At 41.7% G+C, this 23,090-nt stretch overlaps 2 protein-coding genes and 1 pseudogene across 2 annotated transcripts; all 3 read right to left on the bottom strand.

Annotated features, from left to right (window-relative positions):
- Positions 1 to 2,454: 2,454 nt before the first annotated feature.
- LOC142965571 (uncharacterized) lies at positions 2,455 to 13,900 on the bottom strand (annotated as a pseudogene).
- Positions 13,901 to 13,962: 62 nt separating this feature from the next.
- Positions 13,963 to 19,021, bottom strand: LOC142965559 (uncharacterized). Its single transcript, XM_076106537.1, has 11 exons — positions 18,883 to 19,021; positions 18,401 to 18,584; positions 18,122 to 18,287; positions 17,880 to 18,004; positions 17,462 to 17,770; positions 17,168 to 17,371; positions 16,949 to 17,065; positions 16,736 to 16,864; positions 16,541 to 16,636; positions 16,318 to 16,449; positions 13,963 to 14,226 (listed from the first exon to the last, which is right to left on the bottom strand). Exons 2-11 carry the CDS (start codon positions 18,467 to 18,469, stop codon positions 13,963 to 13,965), a joined length of 1,611 nt encoding a protein of 536 aa, XP_075962652.1. The 5' UTR covers positions 18,470 to 18,584; positions 18,883 to 19,021.
- On the bottom strand, positions 18,793 to 22,995 carry LOC142965570 (myosin heavy chain, fast skeletal muscle-like). Its single transcript, XM_076106562.1, has 13 exons — positions 21,403 to 22,995; positions 21,219 to 21,292; positions 21,106 to 21,124; positions 20,869 to 20,971; positions 20,684 to 20,776; positions 20,530 to 20,593; positions 20,350 to 20,448; positions 20,158 to 20,261; positions 19,900 to 20,038; positions 19,684 to 19,802; positions 19,142 to 19,291; positions 18,883 to 19,053; positions 18,793 to 18,816 (listed from the first exon to the last, which is right to left on the bottom strand). Exons 2-13 carry the CDS (start codon positions 21,277 to 21,279, stop codon positions 18,793 to 18,795), a joined length of 1,146 nt encoding a protein of 381 aa, XP_075962677.1. The 5' UTR covers positions 21,280 to 21,292; positions 21,403 to 22,995.
- Positions 22,996 to 23,090: the final 95 nt, after the last annotated feature.

Here is a 23,090-nt window from a genome sequence, read left to right as displayed (position 1 = left end):
CTGCCAGCTGTGGGGTTGACTGACCATTTCTTATGATGAACTACACCAAGCCAAACCCTAAAAATGTTATAATTTCTTCCATATCTTTCAATTTGAACTCTTACTCCTCCAACTAAGCTCTGCTGGCAAGTTAAGTTTCAGTTCACAATAGTCACGTGCTCGCCCACCGAGCAATCACAGCGCACGCTGCACCTCACTGCAGAGCTGCACCTGAAAACTGAGCTGCCCGTTAATGCTCACGTAGTTGTAGACCAGCTAGCAGGCTCTGGCACGTCAAAGAATACGCGCAACATGTCAAACTAAAGATCTGATTGGTTGAAGACTATGACAATCAACATTCTTGTCCCCATTCACTTAAACTGCACATGGATGCACTTGTGAGTCTGCAGGCCTCTGCCTCTCTTCTTACCTAGAGACACAGAGGTGAGATCTGATTGGATAAAAGCTCTACTTAAAACAAGCTGCACTGGAAGCAGAGCCACTGAGGAAGACAGTAGCTGTGCAATGAGAAAATAAGATAATGGGAAAAATAATTTTATGAATTATAATACATGTAGTGTATTTAAGAAAAAATATTAAATTATAAAATAGCTATAACTTTGTGATTCTGTTTAGGCCAGCAGAGAAGGCTTTGCTGGCCCTGACGGCTGATAATCACAGCCATCATACCACTTCCTCTTTTTCTGTGCACTCACTGATCCTCCCAACATTTCCAGAGAGTCCTCTTGCATTTAAAAGTGCATCTCTAAATGTTTGTGCATCAAGCTGTCTTTTTTCCTGTTATTGACTTTCATCAACTTGATGCAGTCTGACTTCTATGTGACAACTGAAGAAGTAGAAAAGGATTTTGCTAACCTGAAAAGTACCAGCTCATTAACACTAACTGTCAAATCATGAATGGGGCTTCTGCTTGCTGTGCAGGTGCACGCTTGCAATGGGTCAGCCTGCGGGGACAGGAGAGGATCCACTCTTCTGAAACCCCTCCAGTTGGACAAGATCAGAGGTGAGATCAGGATCTCTTACAGTTGACAATGTCTTTTGTCTGTGAGATTTTTACCCGTTAACTCCAGAGTGATGCTTGCATGTGTGTGTGTGTGTGTTACAGCTGAGAGCTGCAGCAGAGACCAGACTGTCCAGAACACAGAGGGATCATGAATAAATACTTAGCAGACTGGATGTAAGTCATTTAATATTATGTTACTTTATAATTTCAGTACCGGTGGATTGCTCCCTCCAGGTGGGGACGGAGTGCCTACCTCAAGCGAAGGAGTTCAAGTATCTCGGGGTCTTGTTCACGAGTGAGGGTAAGATGGAGCGGGAGATCGACAGGCGGATCGGTGCGGCTGCAGCAGTAAAGCAGGCGCTGCACCGGACCGTCTTGGTGAAGAGGGAGCTGAGCCGGAAGGCAAAGCTCTCAATTTACCACTCGGTCTACGTTCCTACCCTCACCTATGGTCACGAACTCTGGGTCGTGACCGAAAGGACAAGGTCGCGGCTACAAGCGGCCGAAATGAGTTTCCTCCGTAGGTTGGCCGGGCTCAGCCTTAGAGATAGGGTAAGGAGCTCGGTCATCAGGAGGGAGCTTGGAGTCGAGCCGCTACTCCTTCGCGTCGAAAGGAGTCAGCTGAGGTGGTTCGGGCATCTAATTAGGATGCCTCCTGGAGGTTTTCCAGGCACGTCCAACTGGGAAGAGACCCCGGGGAAGACCCAGAACACGCTGGAGAGATTACATCTCCCAGCTGGCCTGGGAACGCCTCGGGATCCCCCAGAATGAGCTGGAACATGTTGCCGGTGAGAGGGAGGTCTGGGTCGGCCTGCTGCCACCGCGACCCGACCCCGGATAAGCGGTGGAAAATGGATGGATGGATAATTTCAGTATCCATGTCAGCTAATGTGCTGCTACAGTATTACTATGTGTAATTTAACCTCATTTGTATCCACGCTGACGGACACTGAAGTAGGGCTGCAACAACGAATCGATAAAATCGATTATTAAAAGAGTTGGTGTTCATTCGCGCTGGACGCGCCGGAGAGGGGGCGTGGCTTATGGCCCTGAAAGCCATTCAACTGTCCGCCATTAACCATGGAAAAAATAACCTACAGTATATTTCTGCTTAGTACGTGTTGTGGAAGTCACAGATATCCCAGGAAACTAAACGCCGTCATGTCTGGTTCATAACATTGTCCAGAGGAGCTCTGTGGATTTTATCGAAGTGTATTCACTGTGTCTAGCAAGCCACACATCGCTATTTACTACAGCTGTATGAACACAAAATAAACTGATTTGGCTGCGATTTAACGGCAATAAACCGACAAAAAGGGACTCCGAAATAACTACGTAATGATGCCGATTTTCTCAATGGAGCTCGGATGGATCGGTACTAGGCTATGCTAACATTATAGCTGCTCCACCAACACTCACAATAACGTCATCTAGATGTAAATACAGCAGCGTCTATTCATTGTTTGTACCATATAATAATAATAATACATTTTATTTATATAGCGCTTTTCAGAGTACTCAAAGACACTTTACATTAAAATCATATATAAAAGCAATACACTAAAAACATAAAATACACAATATCGGTCACACATTAAAAGCAATTTTGAACAAGTGGGTTTTGATTTAAGATTTGAATGTGGAAAGGTCAGTGCAGTCTCGGATATGTTTGGGGAGAGAGTTCCAGAGGGAGGGGGCAGATATGGAGAAGGCTCTGTCACCCCATGTCTGGTGCTTGGTCCTGAGTGGAAGAGACAGGAGGTTGGCATCAGAGGAGCGGAGCCGACGGGATGGAGTGTGGTGGTGAAGCAGGTCGGTGAGGTAGGAGGGGGCCTGATTATGGAGGGCTTTGTGAGTGAGGAGAAGGATTTTGTATTCATGGTTTACACACACACATTTATACACATAGTTTGGTCCGGTCTCTATTGATATGAGGTATCGTAGAGGGCGATTGGGCAAAAGGGCTAAAGGGGATTCTTTCCTGTGTGAGTTTTTATGTGTACCTTTAGACCTTCGTTGCGCTTAAATGTTTTATCACAAACTGAGCAGCTGTAAGGTTTCTGTCCTGTGTGGATTCTCATGTGTCTCTTCAGATCTCCACTTCCAATGAAACCGTGATCACAAACTGAGCAGCTGTAAGGTTTCTCTCCTGTGTGGATTCTCATGTGCTCCTGTAAAACATGTTTACGTGCAAAAGATCTCTTACAAACTGAGCAGCTGTAAGGTTTCTCTCCTGTGTGGATTCTCATGTGTTTCTTTAAATCTCCACTTCCAATGAAACCTTGATCACAAACTGAGCAGCTGTAAGGTTTCTCTCCTGTGTGGGTTCTCATGTGTGTCTTTAAATCTCCACTCTGTATAAAAGATTTCTTGCAAACTGAGCAGCTGAAAAGTTTCTCTCCTGTGTGGATTCTCATGTGTCTCTTCAGATCTCCACTTCCAATGAAACCTTGATCACAAACTGAGCAGCTGTAAGGTTTCTCTCCTGTGTGGGTTCTCATGTGTTTCTTCAGATCTCCACTTCCACTGAAACCTTGATCACAAACTGAGCAGCTGTAAGGTTTCTCTCCTGTGTGGGTTCTCATGTGTTTCTTTAAATCTCCACTCTGTGTAAAAGATCTCTTGCAAACTGAGCAGCTGTAAGGTTTCTCTCCTGTGTGGATTCTCATGTGTCTCTTCAGATCTCCACTTCCAATGAAACCTTGATCACAAACTGAGCAACTGTAAGGTTTCTCTCCTGTGTGGATTCTCATGTGTGTCTTTAGAGTTCCTCTGGTGCCAAATGTTTTCTCACACTCAGAGCATCTAAAACGTTTCTCACCAGCACTACATCTTGAATCACTGACAAGGACTTTTTCAGGTTTCAAAGAGTTTAAACCTGACTGAGGTTCTCTGGTCTCCTTCCAGTCATCAGTGTCAGAAGCATCTCCAGTCTTGTCATCAGCATCTGGTTCTGGATGTCTATCTGGATCTAAGTTCCTGTCTGGTTCTGCTCCTCCACAGTCCTTTCCATCAGCTTCTGTTTCCATCTGTTCAGTTTGTCTTTGATGAAGCTTTGAGGACTGAGCCTCCTCTTTATCATCCTCACTCTTCACAGAAGTGAATGAGAACTTGACATCAGCCTCCTCCAGACCTTGAAGCTGCTCTCCCTCCTGACTGGTCCAGAGTTCCTCCTGTTCCTCTTTAATGTGTGGGGGCTCTGGGTCCTCCTGTTCCTCTTTAATGTGTGGGGGCTCTGGGTCCTCCTGTTCCTCTTTAATGTGTGGGGGCTCTGGGTCCTCCTGTTCCAGACTGGAGCTCCACTCCTGCTGCTCAGGGGGAACCTCTTCTTTAACCACCAACAGCTGCTGGACGTCTGCAGGAAAACAGTAAACACATACAGAGACATTTTAGTATTGAGCAAATAGTCTCCTGTACGTACTTTTGTTCCTGCCATCATTCCCTCTTACACTCCCTGTGCACAGTTACCAAAAAGACATGCCGACACAAATTGGAAAGACACAACGCACCAGCAGCAATGAGGTCATCAATAGTTTACATGGCAAAAAAGTGTGGCACTACCCAACATTGTTAAGTATTCAAAGAACCTGCATCCTCCATAAAGTCCGGCTGAGATTTGATCATGTGAGCAGTTATAGTTGACTAATGTACGTAAACCTGCCACCGTAGAAACAGTGGATAGAACCTTCAGAAGCAGCCACAACATAACCGTGGACGTGCATCATAGGTGCGCTCCGTTTCTGAACCAATAGGACTCCACCTTGGTAGTCAGCTGTAGAGAACATCCATGTAAAGATGATGAAACTGAAATGTGACAATGACACAATCTGAACTAATAAACTTCGTCTAAAGACTGCTCTCAGGAAACTAAAGGTCAAGGTAGAACCCCACCCCCCTCCTACACACACACACACACACACGATTGTTTGTTGCTTGCTTGTTGTTTGTTCACTATTGACATTTTGAGTGAACACCAATATTGAGACTATCCAGTTTGGTTATTGGTCCCTGATCGCAGGGTGGTCCCCGTCATTGATATTTTAATAATCCTATTGATCAATAATTTAATTTCCATACTTAGATAGATAGGTACTTTATTCATCCCCAGGGGGAAATTTGTATGTTACAGCAGCAAGACACACCAAGAAGCAAAGTAGCAGAGTAACCAAAAATATTAAGTATTAAAAAATGCACAATAGAATAACAGAGTAGGACAAATTAAATATCAGAATATAGAATATATAAGATAAAACAAAAATGCACAGTATATACAATGAAATAGAATAGCATTAAATTAACTAACTAGGTGAAAAACAGTAGTACAAAAGTCAACCCCAACAGTGTAGCAGTGTGTAATTATGTGGAGGATGATTTGGCCAGAGGTGATTTATTGTAAAGTGTTATTGCAGAGGGAAGGAATGTTCTCCTGTATCTGTCCTTGTGACAGCGGAGCTGGATCAGTCTGTTGGAGAAAGTGCTCTGCTGTCCCTGCAGTAGGTGGTGAAGAGGGTGGTCCGGGTTATCCAATATGGATAATAATTTCTTCAGTGTCCTCCTCTCCACCACCTCTTTCAGATTGTCTTGTTTGCAGCCAATGATGGAGCCGGCCTTCTTAATCAGTTTATTAAGTCTGTTGGTGTCTCCGGCTCCAATGCTGCTCCCCCAGCAGACTACGGCGAAGTACAGACTGGTAGAACATCTCCAACATCTTGCTGCACACGTTGAAGGATCGAAGTTTCCTCAAGAAAAAGAGTCGACTCATCACCTTCTTGTACACAGCGTTGATGTTGGCCTTCCAGTTCAGTCTGTTGTCGATGGAGACACCCAGGTACTTGTACTCCTCCACCATGTCCACATCCTCTCTCAGAACTTTCACCGGTTGTGGAGCCGTCGTCTTCCTCCTGAAGTCGACCACCATCTCTCTGGTCTTGGCCACGTTCAGACGCAGGTGATTTCTACCGGCCCACTCCCCAAAGTCATCCACTACTGCCCTGTACTCCTCCTCCCGTCCGTCCCTTATACACCCGACCACTGCAGAGTCATCAGAGAACTTCTGCAGATGGCATGACACAGAGTTGTACTGGAAGTCAGTGGTGTACAAGGTGAACAGGAAGGGAGACAGAACAGTTCCCTGTGGGGCTCCAGTATCACTGACCACCCCATCAGACAGCACACTGCCCAGTCGGACAAACTGTGGTCTACCTGTGAGGTAGTCAGTGATCCAGGAGACAGTGGACGCGTTAACCCCCACCACCCGCAGCTTCTCACTCAGCAGCACTGGTTGGATGGTGTTGAATGCACTGGAGAAATCAAGGAAAGTGATTCTCACAGAGCCACCGGATCCATCCAGGTGCGACTGAGCTTGTTGCAGCAGGTAGATGATGGCATCGTCCACCCCCACATGAGGCTGGTATGCAAATTGCAGAGTGTCCAGTGAGGATTTCACCTGCGGTCGAAGGTGGGCCAAGACCAGCCTCTCCAGCACCTTCATCACATGAGATGTGAGGGCAACTGGTCGGTAGTCATTGAGGCTAGATGGTGTCGTCTTTTTTGGTACAGGAACCAGGCACGACGTCTTCCACAGCACCGGCATACTTGCCAGAAACCAAACCTGTTCCTGCCAGATCCGAACACATGTATATCTACATAGGTCTGTATGTGTCACGATAACAAGGTCTATCTATGTTGTATGATTGTTTAATTCATTCTATCATTGATCAGGTTGTATTCACTGATTTATATCCAACCGTTTGGTACCGTTCTGCAGCTGAGATAGTTCATATTTAAAATATGGAAGAAATAAATAGACTATGTAAGTAACTGGTATTAATTCAGTAAATTAAGGTTACATTTTGTAATCAACTCTTATGTGACCATGAACATATCAAAGAGAACAAACGTGCACTTTAAGTGTAAATATTTTCTGTTGGAAGCTGAGAGAATAGATCAGAAGAAAAAGATTCATTGAATCAACCGAGTCTCACTCCAAACTACATTAAAAGTTATCAGCCGGAGGATGAACAGTGTTTGAGTGTTTGAGAAGAAATTAAGTCAACCCACGTGCTCTTTGTATCCGGACTTCAGGGTTTAAAACAGAGTCCAGTAGTTTCCGTTGTCGCTCGTTCTCCTCTTTTGAACGAGAACGTTCCTCCTCGTACTCTGCTATCGTTCTTTCAAACAGACCAAATATATCTTCAGCAGCCGCAGTTAGTCGCTGGTTGACTAAACATCTCAGCATTTGGACTTTAGACATTTTCACTAAACCACAGAAACGTTTCCTCCAGACAAAGGGCTTGCTCACTCTGACCTGCGCTGGGTTACAAGGTTATGTTCGGGTCCGTCTACTTCCTGCTAGCATGCTAACTTCATTAGCTCCGTAGGACACCAGGAAACAATCCACCAGCGACAGAAACGTTTCCTCCAGACAAGCTCCGTTAAAAACACCGTTTACTCTCCGTTAAACTCTGACTAGCGCTGTGTTGACAACTTCCGTCCTCGTCGGTCTGTTTCCAGCTAGCATGCTAAGCTAACTTCGATAGCTTTGTAGGCTACCGGGAGATGAGTCTTCTTCGTGTTCTTTTTCTTCTTCTTTGAGTTTAATGGCGGACTACAAACCAACGTTTAAGGTGCATGCCGCCATCTACTGGACCGGAGTGTGTAACATCATGACTTGATGACAGTTATCATTTAAAGACAATAATAATGTTATTTATAAATAAAAGAAAATAAAGAAACATGAAAACAAACCTCATATAGAAATTATATTCTGGATATTAAGCCTGTTCCATTCATAAATTAAATAAAGCCCTTTTAAGCTGAAATTGTTTGTTCCCTATCTCCAACAGTCCTTTGATGCTCCACTCCCTTCCTAAATCTATCACTCTGCCCTTCAGTCTTTCTCTTTCCTCACTGAACTTCCTCCACTCTATCAGCACATGTTCAACACTTTCTTCACAGTTGCATATCTCACATTTATCTGACTCTGTCTTTTTCATGATGTATAAGGTGTCATTGAGTCCTGTATGTCCGAACCTTAGTCTACTGAAAGTAACATTTTCTTTTCTACTTTTACTTCTATCACTTCTCACTCTGACTGACGTCTGAATTTTGTTATAATTTCTACCCTTATTGTCATTATTCCATATTTGCTGCCAAGATGTAATAATTCCGTGCTGTATTACTGATTTTGCTTCTGACCTCCCAAAACAAATTTCTAAAATATCATTTTTGTTTAATGCTCTTTTGGCAAGTTTATCTGCAACCTCATTACGGAACACAATATGTGATAAACTATGCTGCATTATGTGATTTTAATCCCGAACACAATACGTGATAAGTAAACAAGTTATATTTGCAATAATTAAGCATAATTCTACTTCCAAAATATTGAATGAGACCACTATGAACTGTGGTGCCTGCCTAAGTGTTATATTTGTCAAATATGGGGAAATTATGAAAATAATAACATAGTATACATCATATACTATATTATACTTATATTATGTGTCATTACGTAATCACATATATTATTCTGGTGTACATTGTATGTCTAGACTAGACTAGTCTTTAATTGCTATTGTTGAGTTGTTATTTGACTTGTTGTATATACCTCTTTTTTATTTTAACATTTTCATACAAAAACAACAGCATAACATTTGAAGATACAACCTTGGTTTGACTAACTCACTCTGCCGAAGCCTCATAATAGCTTCAAATCAACAAACAAATAAATAAAATATATATTTTGTTAATTTAAAAGTATAAAGTAGAACAAAATGGACAAAAAATGAAGTACAAATACTTCAAAAATTGGAAAAAAATTGTGGATCACATCACTCCAGTTCTGAAGTCTTTGCACTGGCTTCCTGTCCAAATAAGAATTTACTTTAAAATCCTGCTGGAGTGTGTTTAAAAACACACTGGACCACTGCTACACTGTAATAAAGGATGCATATCGCTCAGTACCCCGTGCAGCTTTGGGACTCTCTGATCACTGTTTGATTCATCTCCTCCCAACCTGCCCCATCATCATCAAACAACCATCTACACCCCCTGCCTCCTCCTCACCTCTCCCAACCGACCCCCCACCGGCACTGAGGATCTGCAAAGAGGATGTGAGTCGGCTCTTCCACAGACAGAAGATCAGGAAGGCACCAGGCCCAGATGGTGTGTCACCCTCGTGCCTGAAAGTCTGTGCTGACCAGCTGGCCCCCATCTTCACGCAGATCTTCAACCGATCACTGGAGCTATGTGAAGTCCCCTCATGCTTCAAACGCTCCACGATCATCCCGGTTCCCAAGAAATCCTCAATCACAGGATTAAATGACTACAGGCCCGTCGCCCTGACGTCTGTGGTCATGAAATCCTTTGAGAGACTGGTGTTGCATCTGAAGGTCATCACAGGGCCCCTGCTGGACCCCCTGCAGTTTGCCCGCTGTGCAAACAGGTCGGTGAATGATGCAGTCAACATGGGACTGCACTACATGCTGCAACACCTCGACTCCCCAGGGTCATATGCAAGTGTTCTGTTTGTGGACTTCAGCTCTGCGTTCAACACCATCATCCATCATCCCAGCAATACTCCAACCCAAACTCTCCCAGCTCACTGTGCCAGCCTCCACCTGTCAGTGGATCACAAACTTCCTGACTGACACGACGCAGCAGGTGAGGCTGGGAAAAATCACATCCAGTACCCGGACTATCAGCACTGGCGCCCCCCAGGGATGTGTGCTCTCCCCATTGCTCTTCTCCCTCTACACCAACGACTGCACCTCAGAGGACCTGTCTGTTAAACTCCTGAAGTTCGCAGACAACACAACGGTCATCGGCCTCATCAGGGACGGTGATGAGTCTGCGTACAGACGGGAGGTTGAACAGCTGGTCCTCTGGTGTGATCAGAACAACCTGGAGCTAAACAGGCTCAAAACTGTGGAGATGGCAGTGGACTTCAGGAGGAGCCCCCCAACACTGCCCCCCGTCACCATACTCAACAACACTGTGTCCGCTGTGGAGACTTTCAAGTTTCTGGGATCCACAATCTCCCAGGACCTGAAGTGGGCTCCCAACATCAACACCATCAGGAAAAAGGCCCAGCAGAGGTTGTACTTCCTGCGCCAGCTCAATAAGTTCAATCTGCCTCAGGAGCTGCTGATCCTGTTTTACTCAGCCATCATCCAGTCTGTTCTCTGTTCCTCCATCACTGTGTGGTTTGGATCGACCACCAAACAGGACAGAAACAGACTGCAACGGATTGTCAGGTCTGCAGAGAGGATCATTGGTTCCAGCCTGCCGTCCATCCTGGACTTGTTCACCTCCAGAGTCAGGAAACGGGCTGGAAAGATCACTGCAGACCCTTCACACCCTGGACACAAGCTGTTCCAACTCCTCCCCTCTGGTAGGCGCTACAGAGCTCTGTACGCCAAAACCACCAGACACAGGAACAGCTTCTTTCCACTGGCCGTCAATCTGATGAACAATAAATAAGTAATATTGCACTACTACCTCTGTTTGCACTATTCATTCATTCATTCATTCATTATCCAAACCGCTTATCCTGTTCAGGGTCGCGGGGCGCTGGAGCCGATCCCAGCTGACATTGGGCTATTGTATTATATATATATACGTATATATATATATATATATATATATATATATATATATATATGTATATATGTATATATGTATATGTATATGTATATATATATATGTATATATATATATATATATATATATATGTGATGTGACAACTGAAGAAGTAGAAAAGGATTTTGCTAACCTGAAAAGTACCAGCTCATTAACACTAACTGTCGACTCATGAATGGGGCTTCTGTTTGCTGTGCAGGTGCACGCTTGCAATGGGTCAGAATCTCTTACAGTTGACAATGTCTTTTGTCTGTGAGATTTTTACCTGTTAACTGTGATGCTTGCGTGTGTGTGTGTGTGTGTGTGTTACAGCTGAGAGCTGCAGCAGAGACCAGACTGTCCAGAACACACTGGGATCATGGCGAAAACCTTAGCAGACTGGATGTAAGGCCATGTCCACACTACTCTGCTTACGTTTGGAAACACATATGTTTTGCTACGTTTACCACACTACGCCACACTACGCCGGAGTTTTGGAGCACCCTAAACGAAGGAGTTTGAAAACACCCCCGAGGTTGGAGGTGTTTGAAAACTCCGGGGTTGCGTTTGAGTGTGGACGGTCGGAAACTGATGTGTTTAGAAAAAATGACGCCCACACCCGTGTTCGCTACTGGATTGTTTCTTAGCAGCCATGACGTCTCCTTACCTGATTCGTCACACTCACTATCACGTGACCCGTACCCGGAAGAAAACAAACTGGGCTACCAGTGATTCATTTCAACATGGATAACTAATTTCAAGCGTTGCTTGCTTTGTTGTCTGTACTAGCAGCTGTTGTGTAGTAAAAGTCTGCATTTATGTGGACGAAGCAGCTGTTATTGGAGCGATTAGCGAGTGGCGTGACCAGCGGCGTCATCAGCCCAATGGAGCGGACGTCAGAAGCTGTATTAAATGCTAATCGCGGTTAGCATTTCTCCATTGGCGGTAATGTTAAAATTAGCTTAGAAGCTAGCTAGTCGGACATGTTACATGATGGCTATATCATGGATTGTTGTTTTGTATTCATGTATGTGTATATGGACAGTTTGTAAAGCCATATTTCATATTGTGTTTCCACAGTTTTACAAATAAGAAAGATTCACACTAAAGTCTTGAAACTCTTCTACGGATTCCATGGTCTTTATTTCACGGATCTACTGTTAGCGATCTGCTAAGCTTTCCTGCACAAAGCAAGAGCAGAATAGAGTGAGAGATGTGTGTTGACCACATTTATAGACCATAATCTAGTAAACGTTTACATGTAAGTGTTGATTTTAAAGTAAATTTGATGTGAGAGAGAGAGATAGAGAAAGACCCGCAGCGCTGTAACTAAGTCTGAAAAATAAAACTTCTAAAACTTTCCACGAACTGTCTGTTTGAGTTTATAGAGGACTATTTTAGAGGAAGATCTTAAGTATCAAATACAACCTTTCATTATTAAAGACTACTTTATTACTCTGTCGTATTTTTTTAAACTAAGCAACCAATCCACTTCCTGTTTACACCGTCACGCGCATGCCCAGTGTACGTTAATGGTCACGTGCTGTCCGTCTTCGAAGGCTGCCGTGTGGACGCAGATCAATTCGAAAATGATGCTGAAACGCCCGTGTGGACGGAGATCGTTTCTATTTGAAAAATCTGCTTCCAAATAGAAACGGAGTAGTATGGATGTAGCCTTAGTCATTTAATATTATGTTACTTTATAGTTTCAGTATCTATGTCAGCTAATGTGCTGCTACAGTATTATTACGTGTAATTTAACTTCATTTGTATCCACGCTGACGGACACTGAAGTCAGTAAATATCAACGGTCACTTCTGATGACTTGGTAGTTTCTGTGCATCCAGCAGTTGTTGTGGCTAAATGTCTAATAATCTCAATAGTCTGACAATACATTTATATATTCTTTTAGAAACAGCAGAAAAAAAAATAATAAAAAAGTGAGAATTTAAGAAAATACATGAATCACTTAACTGAGCTGAGTCAGTAAAATCAACGCCCTTTTCTGGAAGATCGACATGACTATTAAACGTTTGTATCTTTGCCCCTTCATACTAATCTAATAAATAATTAAAGTGAGGAGTACGGGGAAACTACTTCAAAGAATGAACTTTTCCTGAACTTCTCGGATAGGTCTGCTTGGTAGTTTGTGTATGCAACGGTTGCTGTGAGTGGATATCTTTTGTTTTATTATTCTCTTTTTATTGAGATGGAAAAGCAAAACATTTTATTGTCTCCAAACACATACATGAACTCATCTGTCTGCCAATACACTTGTCTCCATATTTACCCTTCAATCAATCATTTAGATTAAACAAGAAAGAAACAAAAAGCATATTACTGCTGGTGAGGCTCTGGTTTCCGGGACATGAGACATATGGTTCGACCAGGAACAACCCGAAAAAATCTACATTGAGCCGCCGCCCTATGGGCCCACCGCTCGAAGGGATATGCGGAAGGGTGATTGGGTAAAAGGGCTAAAGGGGATTCTTTCCTGTGTGAGTTTTCATGTGTACCTTTAGACCTCTGTTGCTCATAAATCTGTTATCACAAACTGAGCAGCTGAAAGGTTTCTCTCTTGTGTGAGTTTTCATGTGTGTCTGTAAAATATGTTTACGTGCAAAAGATTTTTTACAAACTGAGCAGCTGTAAGGTTTCTCTCCCGTGTGGATTCTCATGTGTCTTTAAATCTCCATTCTGTGCAAAATAATTCTTGCAAACTGAGCAGCTGTAAGGTTTCTCTCCTGTGTGGATTCTCATATGTATCTGTAAAACATGTTTCTGTGTAAAAGATTTCTCACATACTGAGCAGCTGTAAGGTTTCTCTCCTGTGTGGATTCTCATGTGTCTCTTCAGATTTCCACTTCCAATGAAACCTTGATCACAAACTGAGCAGCTGTAAGGTTTCTCTCCTGTGTGGATTCTCATGTGTTGCTGTAAAACATGTTTCTGTGTAAAAGATTTCTCACATACTGAGCAGCTGAAAGGTTTCTCTCCTGTGTGGATTCTCATGTGTGTCTTCAGATTTACTCTGGTGCCAAATGTTTTCTCACACTCAGAACATCTAAAAAGTTTCTCACCAGCACTACATCTTGAATCACTGACAAGGACGTTATCAGGTTTCAAAGAGTTTAAACCTGACGGAGGTTCTCTGGTCTCAGTGTCAGAAGCATCTCCAGTCTTGTCATCAGTATCTGGTTCTGGATGTCTATCTGGATCTAAGTTCCTGCCTGGTTCTGCTCCTCCACAGTCCTCTCCATCAGCTTCTATTTCCATCTGTTCAGTTTGTCTTTGATGAAGCTCTGAGGACTGAGCCTCCTCTTCATCATCTTCACTCTTCACAGGAGTGAATGAGAACTTGACATCAGCCTCCTCCAGCCCTTGAAGCTGCTCTCCTTCCTGACTGGTCCAGAGTTCCTCCTGTTCCTCTTTAATGCATGGGGGCTCTGGGTCCTCCTGTTCCTCTTTAATGCGTGGGGGCTCTGGGTCCTCCTGTTCCTCTTTAATGTGTGGGGGCCCTCGGTCCTCCTGGTCCAGACTGGAGCTCCAGTCCTGCTGCTCAGGGGGAACCTCTTCTCTAACCACCAACAGCTGCTGGACGTCTGCAGGAAAACAGTAAACACATACAGAGATGTTACAAAAACATTTTAGTATTGAGCAAATAGTCTCCTGTACGTACACTTTTATTTTTACCTGCCATCATGTGGTGTACCTTGAAAATACATGCTTAGTGACGACCGGTAATATTGGCGTTCATAGATTTTAACCATTTATTGCAACAAATGGAAATACAGTTATACTTGGCGACGATGGCTCCGCTCTTTGAATGCTCCCCGGATAAGCCAGCAGCTACCAAGCTAAGACAAGGAGCACCGAGCAATAACCCCCACGGGTTTACAGGAATGAGCCAGAAGTACATTTTTTAAATACATTTCAACTATTGCCAGAAGATGAACTAAAAAAGGGGTGGAGGCTGGGGTGGAGGAGGCAAAGCTTCGCCAGCAGTGCGGTCTGTAACAGCGTAGATGTAGAATGAATCAGTGAGGAGGGAGTCATATTTAAATAAACCTCCTTGAAGTGAGAGTGGGCTGTGATTGGTGTGTGGCTGATTGGAAGCTACGATTCGATCGGCTGGCTGTCAGCTGGTTACAGCTGGGGACGTATGACTTCTGTGTCCTGCATGAACTTACGCAAAGCTTCATATATTGCGACGTCTTCGTGCAGTAGGAGCCACACTGTCAAAATTTCTTGCAAAATTTTCGAGTTCATTCTATCATTGATCAGGTTGTATTCACTGATTTATATCCAACCGTTTGGTACCGTTCTGCAGCTGAGATAGTTCATATTTAAAATATGTAAGAAATAGATAGACTATGCAAGTAACTAGTATTAATTCTGTAAATTAAGCTTAAATGTTGTAATCAACTCTTATGTGACCATATCAAAGAACAAACTTGTACTTTAAGTGTAAATATTTTCTGTTATCTAGAAGCTGAGAGAATAGATCAGAAGAAAAAGATTCATTGAATCAACAGAGTCTCACTCCAAACTACATTAAAAGTGATCAGCCGGAGGATGAACAGTGTTTGAGAACTGAGAGAAGAACTGAAGTCAACCCACGTGCTCTTTGTATCCGGACTTCAGGGTTTAAAACAGTGTCCAGTAGTTTCTGTTCAATAGCTGTTCACAACTTCAATAGCTTTGTAGGCTACCGGGAGATGAGTCTTCTTCTGCTTCTTGTTGTTCTTCTTCTTCTTCTTTGAGTTTAATGGCAGACTAAAAACCAACGTTTAAGGTGCATGCCGCCACCTACTGGACCGGAGTGTGTAAAATATATCAGTGCTTTGTTTTTCTAAACAGTTTTTTAAAGTATCATTTTTGAAAACTTTATATCAAACTTTCAATTTAACTTTTAACTTTTTATATATTTTCAATTTACAGAATCTTATTGCGATCAACAATTTAAACAAAATGATCTAAGTAAGTCATGGATGACTTAAATATACATACATATATATATTTACTTTTTTCTTGACTTATTTTTATTTAATTTTGAGTTTTTCATTTTCATTTCGTGCCTCATTCAGTTGTATGAGGCACCATAGCACGAAACAAGCACAGAAAGAATCCAAACTGTAAAGACACTATTAATGCAGAAAAAGAGATAAATCAATTAAAAACAAAGATTCTTGAAGCACTATCAGTTTGTCCACTTATTAGGATACTCATTTTTCTTATCTGACAGAAGAACACTGAGTGTGGAGGTTGATTATTCTCTGAAAGGTTGGAATGCACTCTCTGTTAAATATTCGTATGACACTCATTAAACTCCTCTCTTACACTTTACATTTTGTGGCTAGATGTGTTTTGATCAGAGTGAGGGTGTTTCTGAGATGCCAGAAGTTATTGAACCGTCTCATTCAAAAGCATTGACCTCTAAAGATGGTTTCTCAGAGCAAATGTATATTGAATTAAGCCAACTATTCATTCATGCTCATGCGAAATGTTCACGTTGGGATTACAGTGACTTGGAGGACACAATTAGATCAAAACAACACAGACAATGCAAATTTTCTGAAGTTTGAGGCTATATCGTAACTTTTTTTCAGTCATGACTTAAGTGTTACGTGATTTACATTAAAATAGTTGTAATTTCAATCGATTTAATTTTCATCAAGCTGAATGTTAGTTACCTTGCCAGAGTCACGGCTCTTTGCTCTCAGCTTGTTGACCTGGGACTCTGCAATGTCAGCACGCTCCTCAGCCTCCTCCAGCTCATGTTGGACCTTCCTGCACTTGGATAGATGAACGTTGGCTTGCTCTTCCTAAAAAAACACAGAGATTGACATAAAGGTCAAACAAATCTGCCATAATATCAAGTTTGCATTGTTTAAAAAATAAATATGTTATCCTTACCGCTTCCTCAGCCTGCCTCTTGTAGGCCTTCACCTTGAGTTGCAACTTGTCAACCAGACCCTGCAGCCTGGAGCCATTTTTCTTGTCCTCTTCAGTCTGTAATAGACAATGTAGATGTGCAAGTTAAAATGTCTTTAATGGTAAGTATATTGGATAATTTAGTCCTGTACATTTTAACTATCAAAGTGACTGTACCTGATAGGTGAGCTCCTTCACTCTCATCTCATATTTGCGGACACCCTTAACAGCATCTACTCCACGTCTCTGCTCAGCCTCAACCTCTGTCTCCAGCTCCTTCTTCAGCTCTTCAGCCATCATAGCAGCCTAGAGGAGACAGCATAACATGTTATTTAGCAATATCTTTAAAAAACACATTGGAGTTAAAGTAAGAACAAAATTTAAACCTACAAAGGCCTTCTTGGCCTTCTCTGCATTCCTTGCTTCCTGAATAGTGTCATCCACTTCACCCTGGACCTGGACCAGATCAGTCTCAAGCTTCTTCTTGGTGTTCATGAGGCTTGTGTTCTAAAAGATAAAATGATTTTCTCAGTTAAGTGCCTGATTTTAGGTTATTGTAAATCTCATTAGACATTTGATTTATTGAAGAAATTAAAGGAGTTTGTTCACCTGAGAGTGCAGAAGTCCAACACGCTCACTGGCGTCCACCAGCTCCTGCTCTGCCATTTTGCGGCTTCTCTCTGTCTGCTCCAGAGCAGCTCTAAGTTCCTCAATTTCAGCTACCATGAGACCGTTCCTGCGTTCCACCATGGCAGCTTGTTCCTTGAAGTCTTCCTGGGCTCTAACAGCATCGTCAAGGTGCAGTTGTGCATCCTAGTGAAAAAATACCATGAAAATATTATGAATGTCGAAATGTCCCTGTACTGACCGTAGACTGTGGAACAACTCTGTGTCTTACAATACCTTAAACTGTGCCTGCACATTCCTCAGCTGCTTCTGGGACTCAGCAGCCTGGCGATTGGCGTGGCTCAGCTGGACCTCCATCTCATTCAGGTCTCCCTCCATCTTCTTGTTGATCCTCAGGGCATCGTTCCTGCTCCTGACCTCAGAGTCCAGAGTGCTCTGCATGGAGTCAATCACTCTCTGGCTGTTCCTCTTGATCTGCTCCATCTCCTCATCTTTCTCTGCCAGCTTCCTGTCCACCTCACCCTTGATCTGGTTGAGCTCCAACTGGACACGCAGGATCTTAGACTCTTCGTGTTCCAGAGTTCCCTGACGATATCAAAGAATGAAATATTCATCACTGCCTTCAATCCATTTATGCTTTTTTTTTACTATTTGCAATTTTTTTCAGAAGATCTCCCCAGGAAAAAATATGTACCTCAGCCTCTTCAAGAGCTGTCTGGATCTCACACTTCTCTGTCTCCACCTGCTTCTTGGACTTCTCCAGCTCATGGATGCTCTTGCCAGTCTCACCAATCTGTTCAGTCAGATCTGAGATCTCCTCTGCAGATAGATACATTTGTTTAATATTGTTAAGCCTTGAAGTGTACATATAAATACTGTATTCTAACACATACACGTGTTGAATACAATGAACATTTTACATTATGTTGAACTCACGTTGCAGGTTCTTGTTTTCACGCTTCATGGTTTCCAGGTGATCCAGAGCTTCCTCATAAGAGTTCTTCATCTTGAACAGCTCAGTGCTGAGAGAACGAGCCTCCTTCTGTGCTCCCTCAAGCTCTGCCTGACCCTCCTCATACTTCTGTTTCCACTCTGCCAACACCTGAATAGCACAATTACTACAGTTCAGTTGGTTGTGTAGCACTATAAAGACAAATATATATATATCTATGTTATAGTTTGTATGGCTTGGCCACAAAAAGTAAATAATGCTACCTTGTCAAAGTTCCTCTGCTTCTTGTCAAGGTTGGCTGCGAGACTGTTGGCCCTCTCCACATCAATCATGAGGTCCTCCACCTCACTCTGGAGCCTCTGTTTGGTTTTCTCAAGAGAAGCACACTTGGAATTCACTGCCTCAATCTGCTCCTCAGCCTCCTGAAGGCGCTGGGCAAGCTTTTTCCTGTTTGAAAAATGTAGAATGGACTTGGAGCCTTAGTAACAAGAATGTGCACCGTGAGTTCGTAGCTGAATAATTTTACATGAACAAATACTGTATCGCACCAATGATGAGAAAACTATTTTTTCGGGAAATTTAATTTACAAAGTTGGAGCTCATATTTTATTCGAGGATTAGATGTTCATGTCTTCACAAAGGCGGATCTTCTTTTTCAATGGAGCCTATCGCTGTAACGCTGTGTGGGGGGGTCAAGTTATTAAGTGAAATTAAGGAAAATTATATCACAAAATGAATTGATTACCTTTTCAATCAGCTCGATGCAGGCAGCCAAGTCCATGCCAATGTCAATGAACTCCCAGATAATACCCTCCTTCTTGTACTCCTCTTGCTCCAGGACAAACATGGTGTGGTTGAAGAACTGTTGCAGTTTCTCATTGGTGAAGTTGATGCACAGCTGCTCCAATGTGTTGAACTGCAAGGACACATAACCTCTTTCTGTTAATAAGAATGATTATGTCATTAAAAGTATTGGCTGCTCAATTGTTGGAATATAAACTTACGTCAAAGATTTCAAACCCAGCGATATCCAGGACACCAATGTAGTACTGCCTTGCTTGTTTAGTGTCCAACATCTGGTTGATACGGATGACCATCCACAAGAACATCTTCTCATAGATAGACTTGGCCAGGGCAGGCACTGAGTTACCCACCTGAATGAAATAACGATGTGATTTGATAAGTTAACCGTTTTGTAAAATAATAGATTATTGGTGTTTTTTATAAATCATTCTATTGAGATAAATGACAAAAAAATCCTAAATAAAAAGAATGCATCTAAGATTCAATTCAATACATTTTTTATAGTCAAATTTGCCTCAGAGAGCTTTACAATCTGTGCACATATGACATCCTCTGTAGGGACCCCCCCCCCCCCCCCAAAAAAAGACACCAGATAATCGATAAAACTTTAAGTAGTAACATTGTACACTTACATGGCTTTTATTGTATCGAGTGAACCCTGTAATACATTATTTTAGTAGAACTAATATAACTAATATTTTTTCAAATAGTAGGATATTGAATATGGATAATTCATGTTTACCTGAGGTACAGTCTGTCCCTTGGTGACATACTCATTTCCGACCTTCACTCTGGTATAGCACAGAGCTTTCAGCATGTCAGCGGAGTTCAGACCCAGCAAGTAAGCAACCTTGTCAGCCTCTGAAAATAATTCAGTGATTTCCATCATGATATGAACAGAAACCAGTGTGATTAGGAACTCTATTTATCTTAATACTGTTGTTCCCAAGCTACTCACCCTCTGTGCCATCAGGCTCAGCCTGCTCCTCACGCTGTTTCTGCTTGAACTTCATGCTACCATGGTGGAGCACTGCACCAGTCATCTTGTAGATGCTCATCTTCTCATCATTTGTGAAGCCCAGGATATCAATAGCATTCTGAATTCAAAATATGTGTCCACACAAAACATAATCACTTTAGAAAATGCACTTAAAAGAGCAGTTTTGCATGTATTGCACTAAATATATTTCAATAGTTTGAAGTGAAGATCACTCGCATCAGTGGCTTCCAGCTCAACTTTGTCATCAATGCTGGCCACAGCGATCTGACCCATGCTGCACATGGGGAAGTCGTAGGGGTTGGTTGTGAGGAGTGCCAAATCTGGTCACCAAAAAAGGTTGAAAATGTCAATAATTTTGTTTCGTATGAAAACAGTAGGTGAAATGTTGCAACATCTCAATCTGTTTACCAAGCAGCTCAGGTTTGTGGCCGGTCATCATCTGGTAGAAGATGTGGTAGCCTCTTTCAGCAGGAAGCTGGAATGTCACTCTAGACTTCTCCAGCAGATCTACAAATATTGTTTATAAGTCACAGCTAGGCCAATTTTCAATTTTAGTCATTTGTATGTACAAGGAGTATTATTACTTACATGTCTCAATGTCAGCACTAGCCAGTTTGCCAGTTGCGCCGAAATGGATTCTGATGAATTTACCCTGTTTGGAACAAAGGGATTCTTAATGTCCCTCTACATGGACAATCAGTAACAAGGCCTCTCACATGTGTAGAAATTGTTTCATACTTACAAAACGAGAAGAGTTGTCATTCCTCACAGTTTTGGCATTACCGTAGGCCTCCAGCAGGGGATTGGCTGCAATAATCTGATCCTCCAGTGACCCCTATAATCCAGTATTAGAAGCGATATCAGAAAATCACTTTGGAAAATGTTCCATTGGTAAAGAACCCTGAATTGTAATCATCAAGAACATACCTTTGATGTGTCTCTCTTCTTCCCTTCTCCACCAACTGAGATTGTTGCAAAGTACTGGATGACACGCTTGGTGTTCACAGTCTTTCCAGCACCAGATTCTCCACTAGGCATAGACACAGACTTATAAGAATTTGATCAAGATATTTGACTATCTTCAACAAAGTCAACAATTGTAAATGAACCAAACTTACGTGATCAAGACAGTCAGTCTTGATCACGTAAGTTTGGTTCATTTACAATTGTTGGTTCTCCCTATCTGTTAAATAAGAAACAAAAAGAATTAACTATGTTTCTCTGCAACATAAATCTCATACAGTGATATCCTCTACATTGTTGTGATAATGACTTACCAGTTGCCATGAACTGATAAGCGTTGTCAGAGACAGAGAAGATGTGGGGTGGAGCCTCCATACGCTTCTTGCCTCTATAGGCAGATACACATTCAGCATCGTACACTGGGAGCCACTTGTAGGGGTTCACAGTGGCACAGAACAGACAAGTTATTATCTCAATCTTAAGAGAGCACGATATTACCACAGGCAGGAACTCTGGTCTTCAGTGGCACAAATAGTCGTGTCCTTGAGTTGCCTTTATACTGAGTCAGATCTTGATGACACAGTGAAAGTTAAATATGGTATACGTACCAAGTGTGGTAAGGCAGACAGCCCATCATATACCATATGTTGTATATCATCTGATGTTTCAGGTTTCAGTTTATATGGCCAGGTCTTGATTTTTGCTTAATCATTACTTCAACAGAAGTTTATTTTAAGCTCTTGAACACCCCCTTCACTTTAAAGTAGGTAAACTAATTGTAAAATATATCAGTGCTTTGTTTTTCTAAACAGTTTTTTTTAAGTATAATTTTTGAAAACTTTATTTCAAACTTTCAATTTAACTTTTAACTTTTAGAAAATGTTAATTTTCTAAATTTTAATTTTAATAGAAAATGTGAAAAAATAAACTTTATTTCATTTTCTGTATTCTACTTTGTTGTATTTTCTTCCTCATTAAACATAATGGTCTATTTACCAGCAGGGACATAAGAAGTGCAATTACATAAGTAGGGGATTCCGTTGCCGGTGTTAACTCTTTATATCAGCCTACTATCACCTGAAGAATATATCAAGGATTAGAGCGGTAATGTTAGTTTACTCCCTGTTTTCTCCCTAACCTTTTTAATTTATATAAATTTGCAAATGAATGAAACTATTGATGTAGACTTGAGTGGAAAATACTAAAAAGTGTAATTTACCAAGCCAATATTAATTTGAACTGAGCATTGGGAATAATATTATTTATTTATTTAATATTGGCCATTGCAGACTTTGTACTACACTTAAATAAATGATAAAAATAGTAAATATCAGGTGAACAGAAAAACCCATTTTCTGGACGGGGTATATGTTTCTTTCCAGCTGAGCTGAGTCTTTTGCAATTATTAATATCCACCCACAATTTTACAGCATTAAATGCCTCGTAGAAGAAGGGAATGGACATAAGGAGCTTTTTTTTCTAGAAGACAAGTTGTTAGTGTAGCCAAAGTAATGTTCAGTATTTGAGCTTTTCATTAAACTAACCCTGAGTTGAGTATCAAGTATCCAGTATTGTATGCAAAGTATGCACAATGCAAAGTATGTAGCAAAGTATGCACAATGCACAACTCAAGTTTCGTTTCTGACTGACAGAGCTGAGTCATAAAAAGCATGAATGAAACTATTGATATAGACTTGAGTGGAAAATACTAAAAAGTGTAATTTACCAAGCCAGTGTTAATTTGAACTGAGCATTGGGAATAATATTATTAATTTATTTAATATTGGCCATTGCAGACTTTGAACTCCACATAAATAAATGATCAAACCCAATAAAAATACTAAATATTCATGTTTTTTTTGTCAGTATCTGAGATTTGGTTATTTCCAGTCTTTTCCAATTATTAATACCCACCCACAATTTTACAGCACTAAATGCCTCATAGAAGAAGGGAATGGATATAAGGAGCTTCAAACAAGTTGTTAGTGTAGCCAAAGTAATGTTCAGTATTTGAGCTTTTCATTAAACTAACCCTGAGTTGAGTATCAAGTATCCAGTATTCCTATTCACTCTATTTAATCACCAAACACAATGTAAATACTGCTGCAGTCATGCACAAACAGCAGCTATCAACTCCAGTTTCACTTTCATTTTTCTTTAAAACCTCTAAAGTTACAGAGCTCCTC

This window comes from Anarhichas minor, unplaced genomic scaffold, assembly GCF_050575085.1.
Source record: "Anarhichas minor isolate MPS153535 unplaced genomic scaffold, ASM5057508v1 ptg000034l, whole genome shotgun sequence".
Taxonomy (NCBI): domain Eukaryota; kingdom Metazoa; phylum Chordata; class Actinopteri; order Perciformes; family Anarhichadidae; genus Anarhichas; species Anarhichas minor.
Note: the sequence above shows the minus strand (reverse complement) of the source record. Positions and strands in the feature narration are given on the sequence as shown.

Coding starts and splice junctions, on each gene's coding strand:
- LOC142965559 (XM_076106537.1), bottom strand. CDS start 18,469: ATGATTGATGTGGAGAGGGCCAACAGTCTCGCAGCCAACCTTGACAAG. Junction 17,066..17,167: donor TTGGACTTCTGCACTCTCAG/GTGAACAAACTC, acceptor TTTATCTTTTAG/AACACAAGCCTCATGAACAC. Junction 14,227..16,317: donor AGAGCCGTGACTCTGGCAAG/GTAACTAACATT, acceptor GTTTTCCTGCAG/ACGTCCAGCAGCTGTTGGTG.
- LOC142965570 (XM_076106562.1), bottom strand. CDS start 21,279: ATGGAGGCTCCACCCCACATCTTCTCTGTCTCTGACAACGCTTATCAG. Junction 20,777..20,868: donor AGAAGAGAGACACATCAAAG/GTATGTTCTTGA, acceptor ACTGGATTATAG/GGGTCACTGGAGGATCAGAT. Junction 18,817..18,882: donor GCATCGAGCTGATTGAAAAG/GTAATCAATTCA, acceptor CCCCCCACACAG/CGTTACAGCGATAGGCTCCA.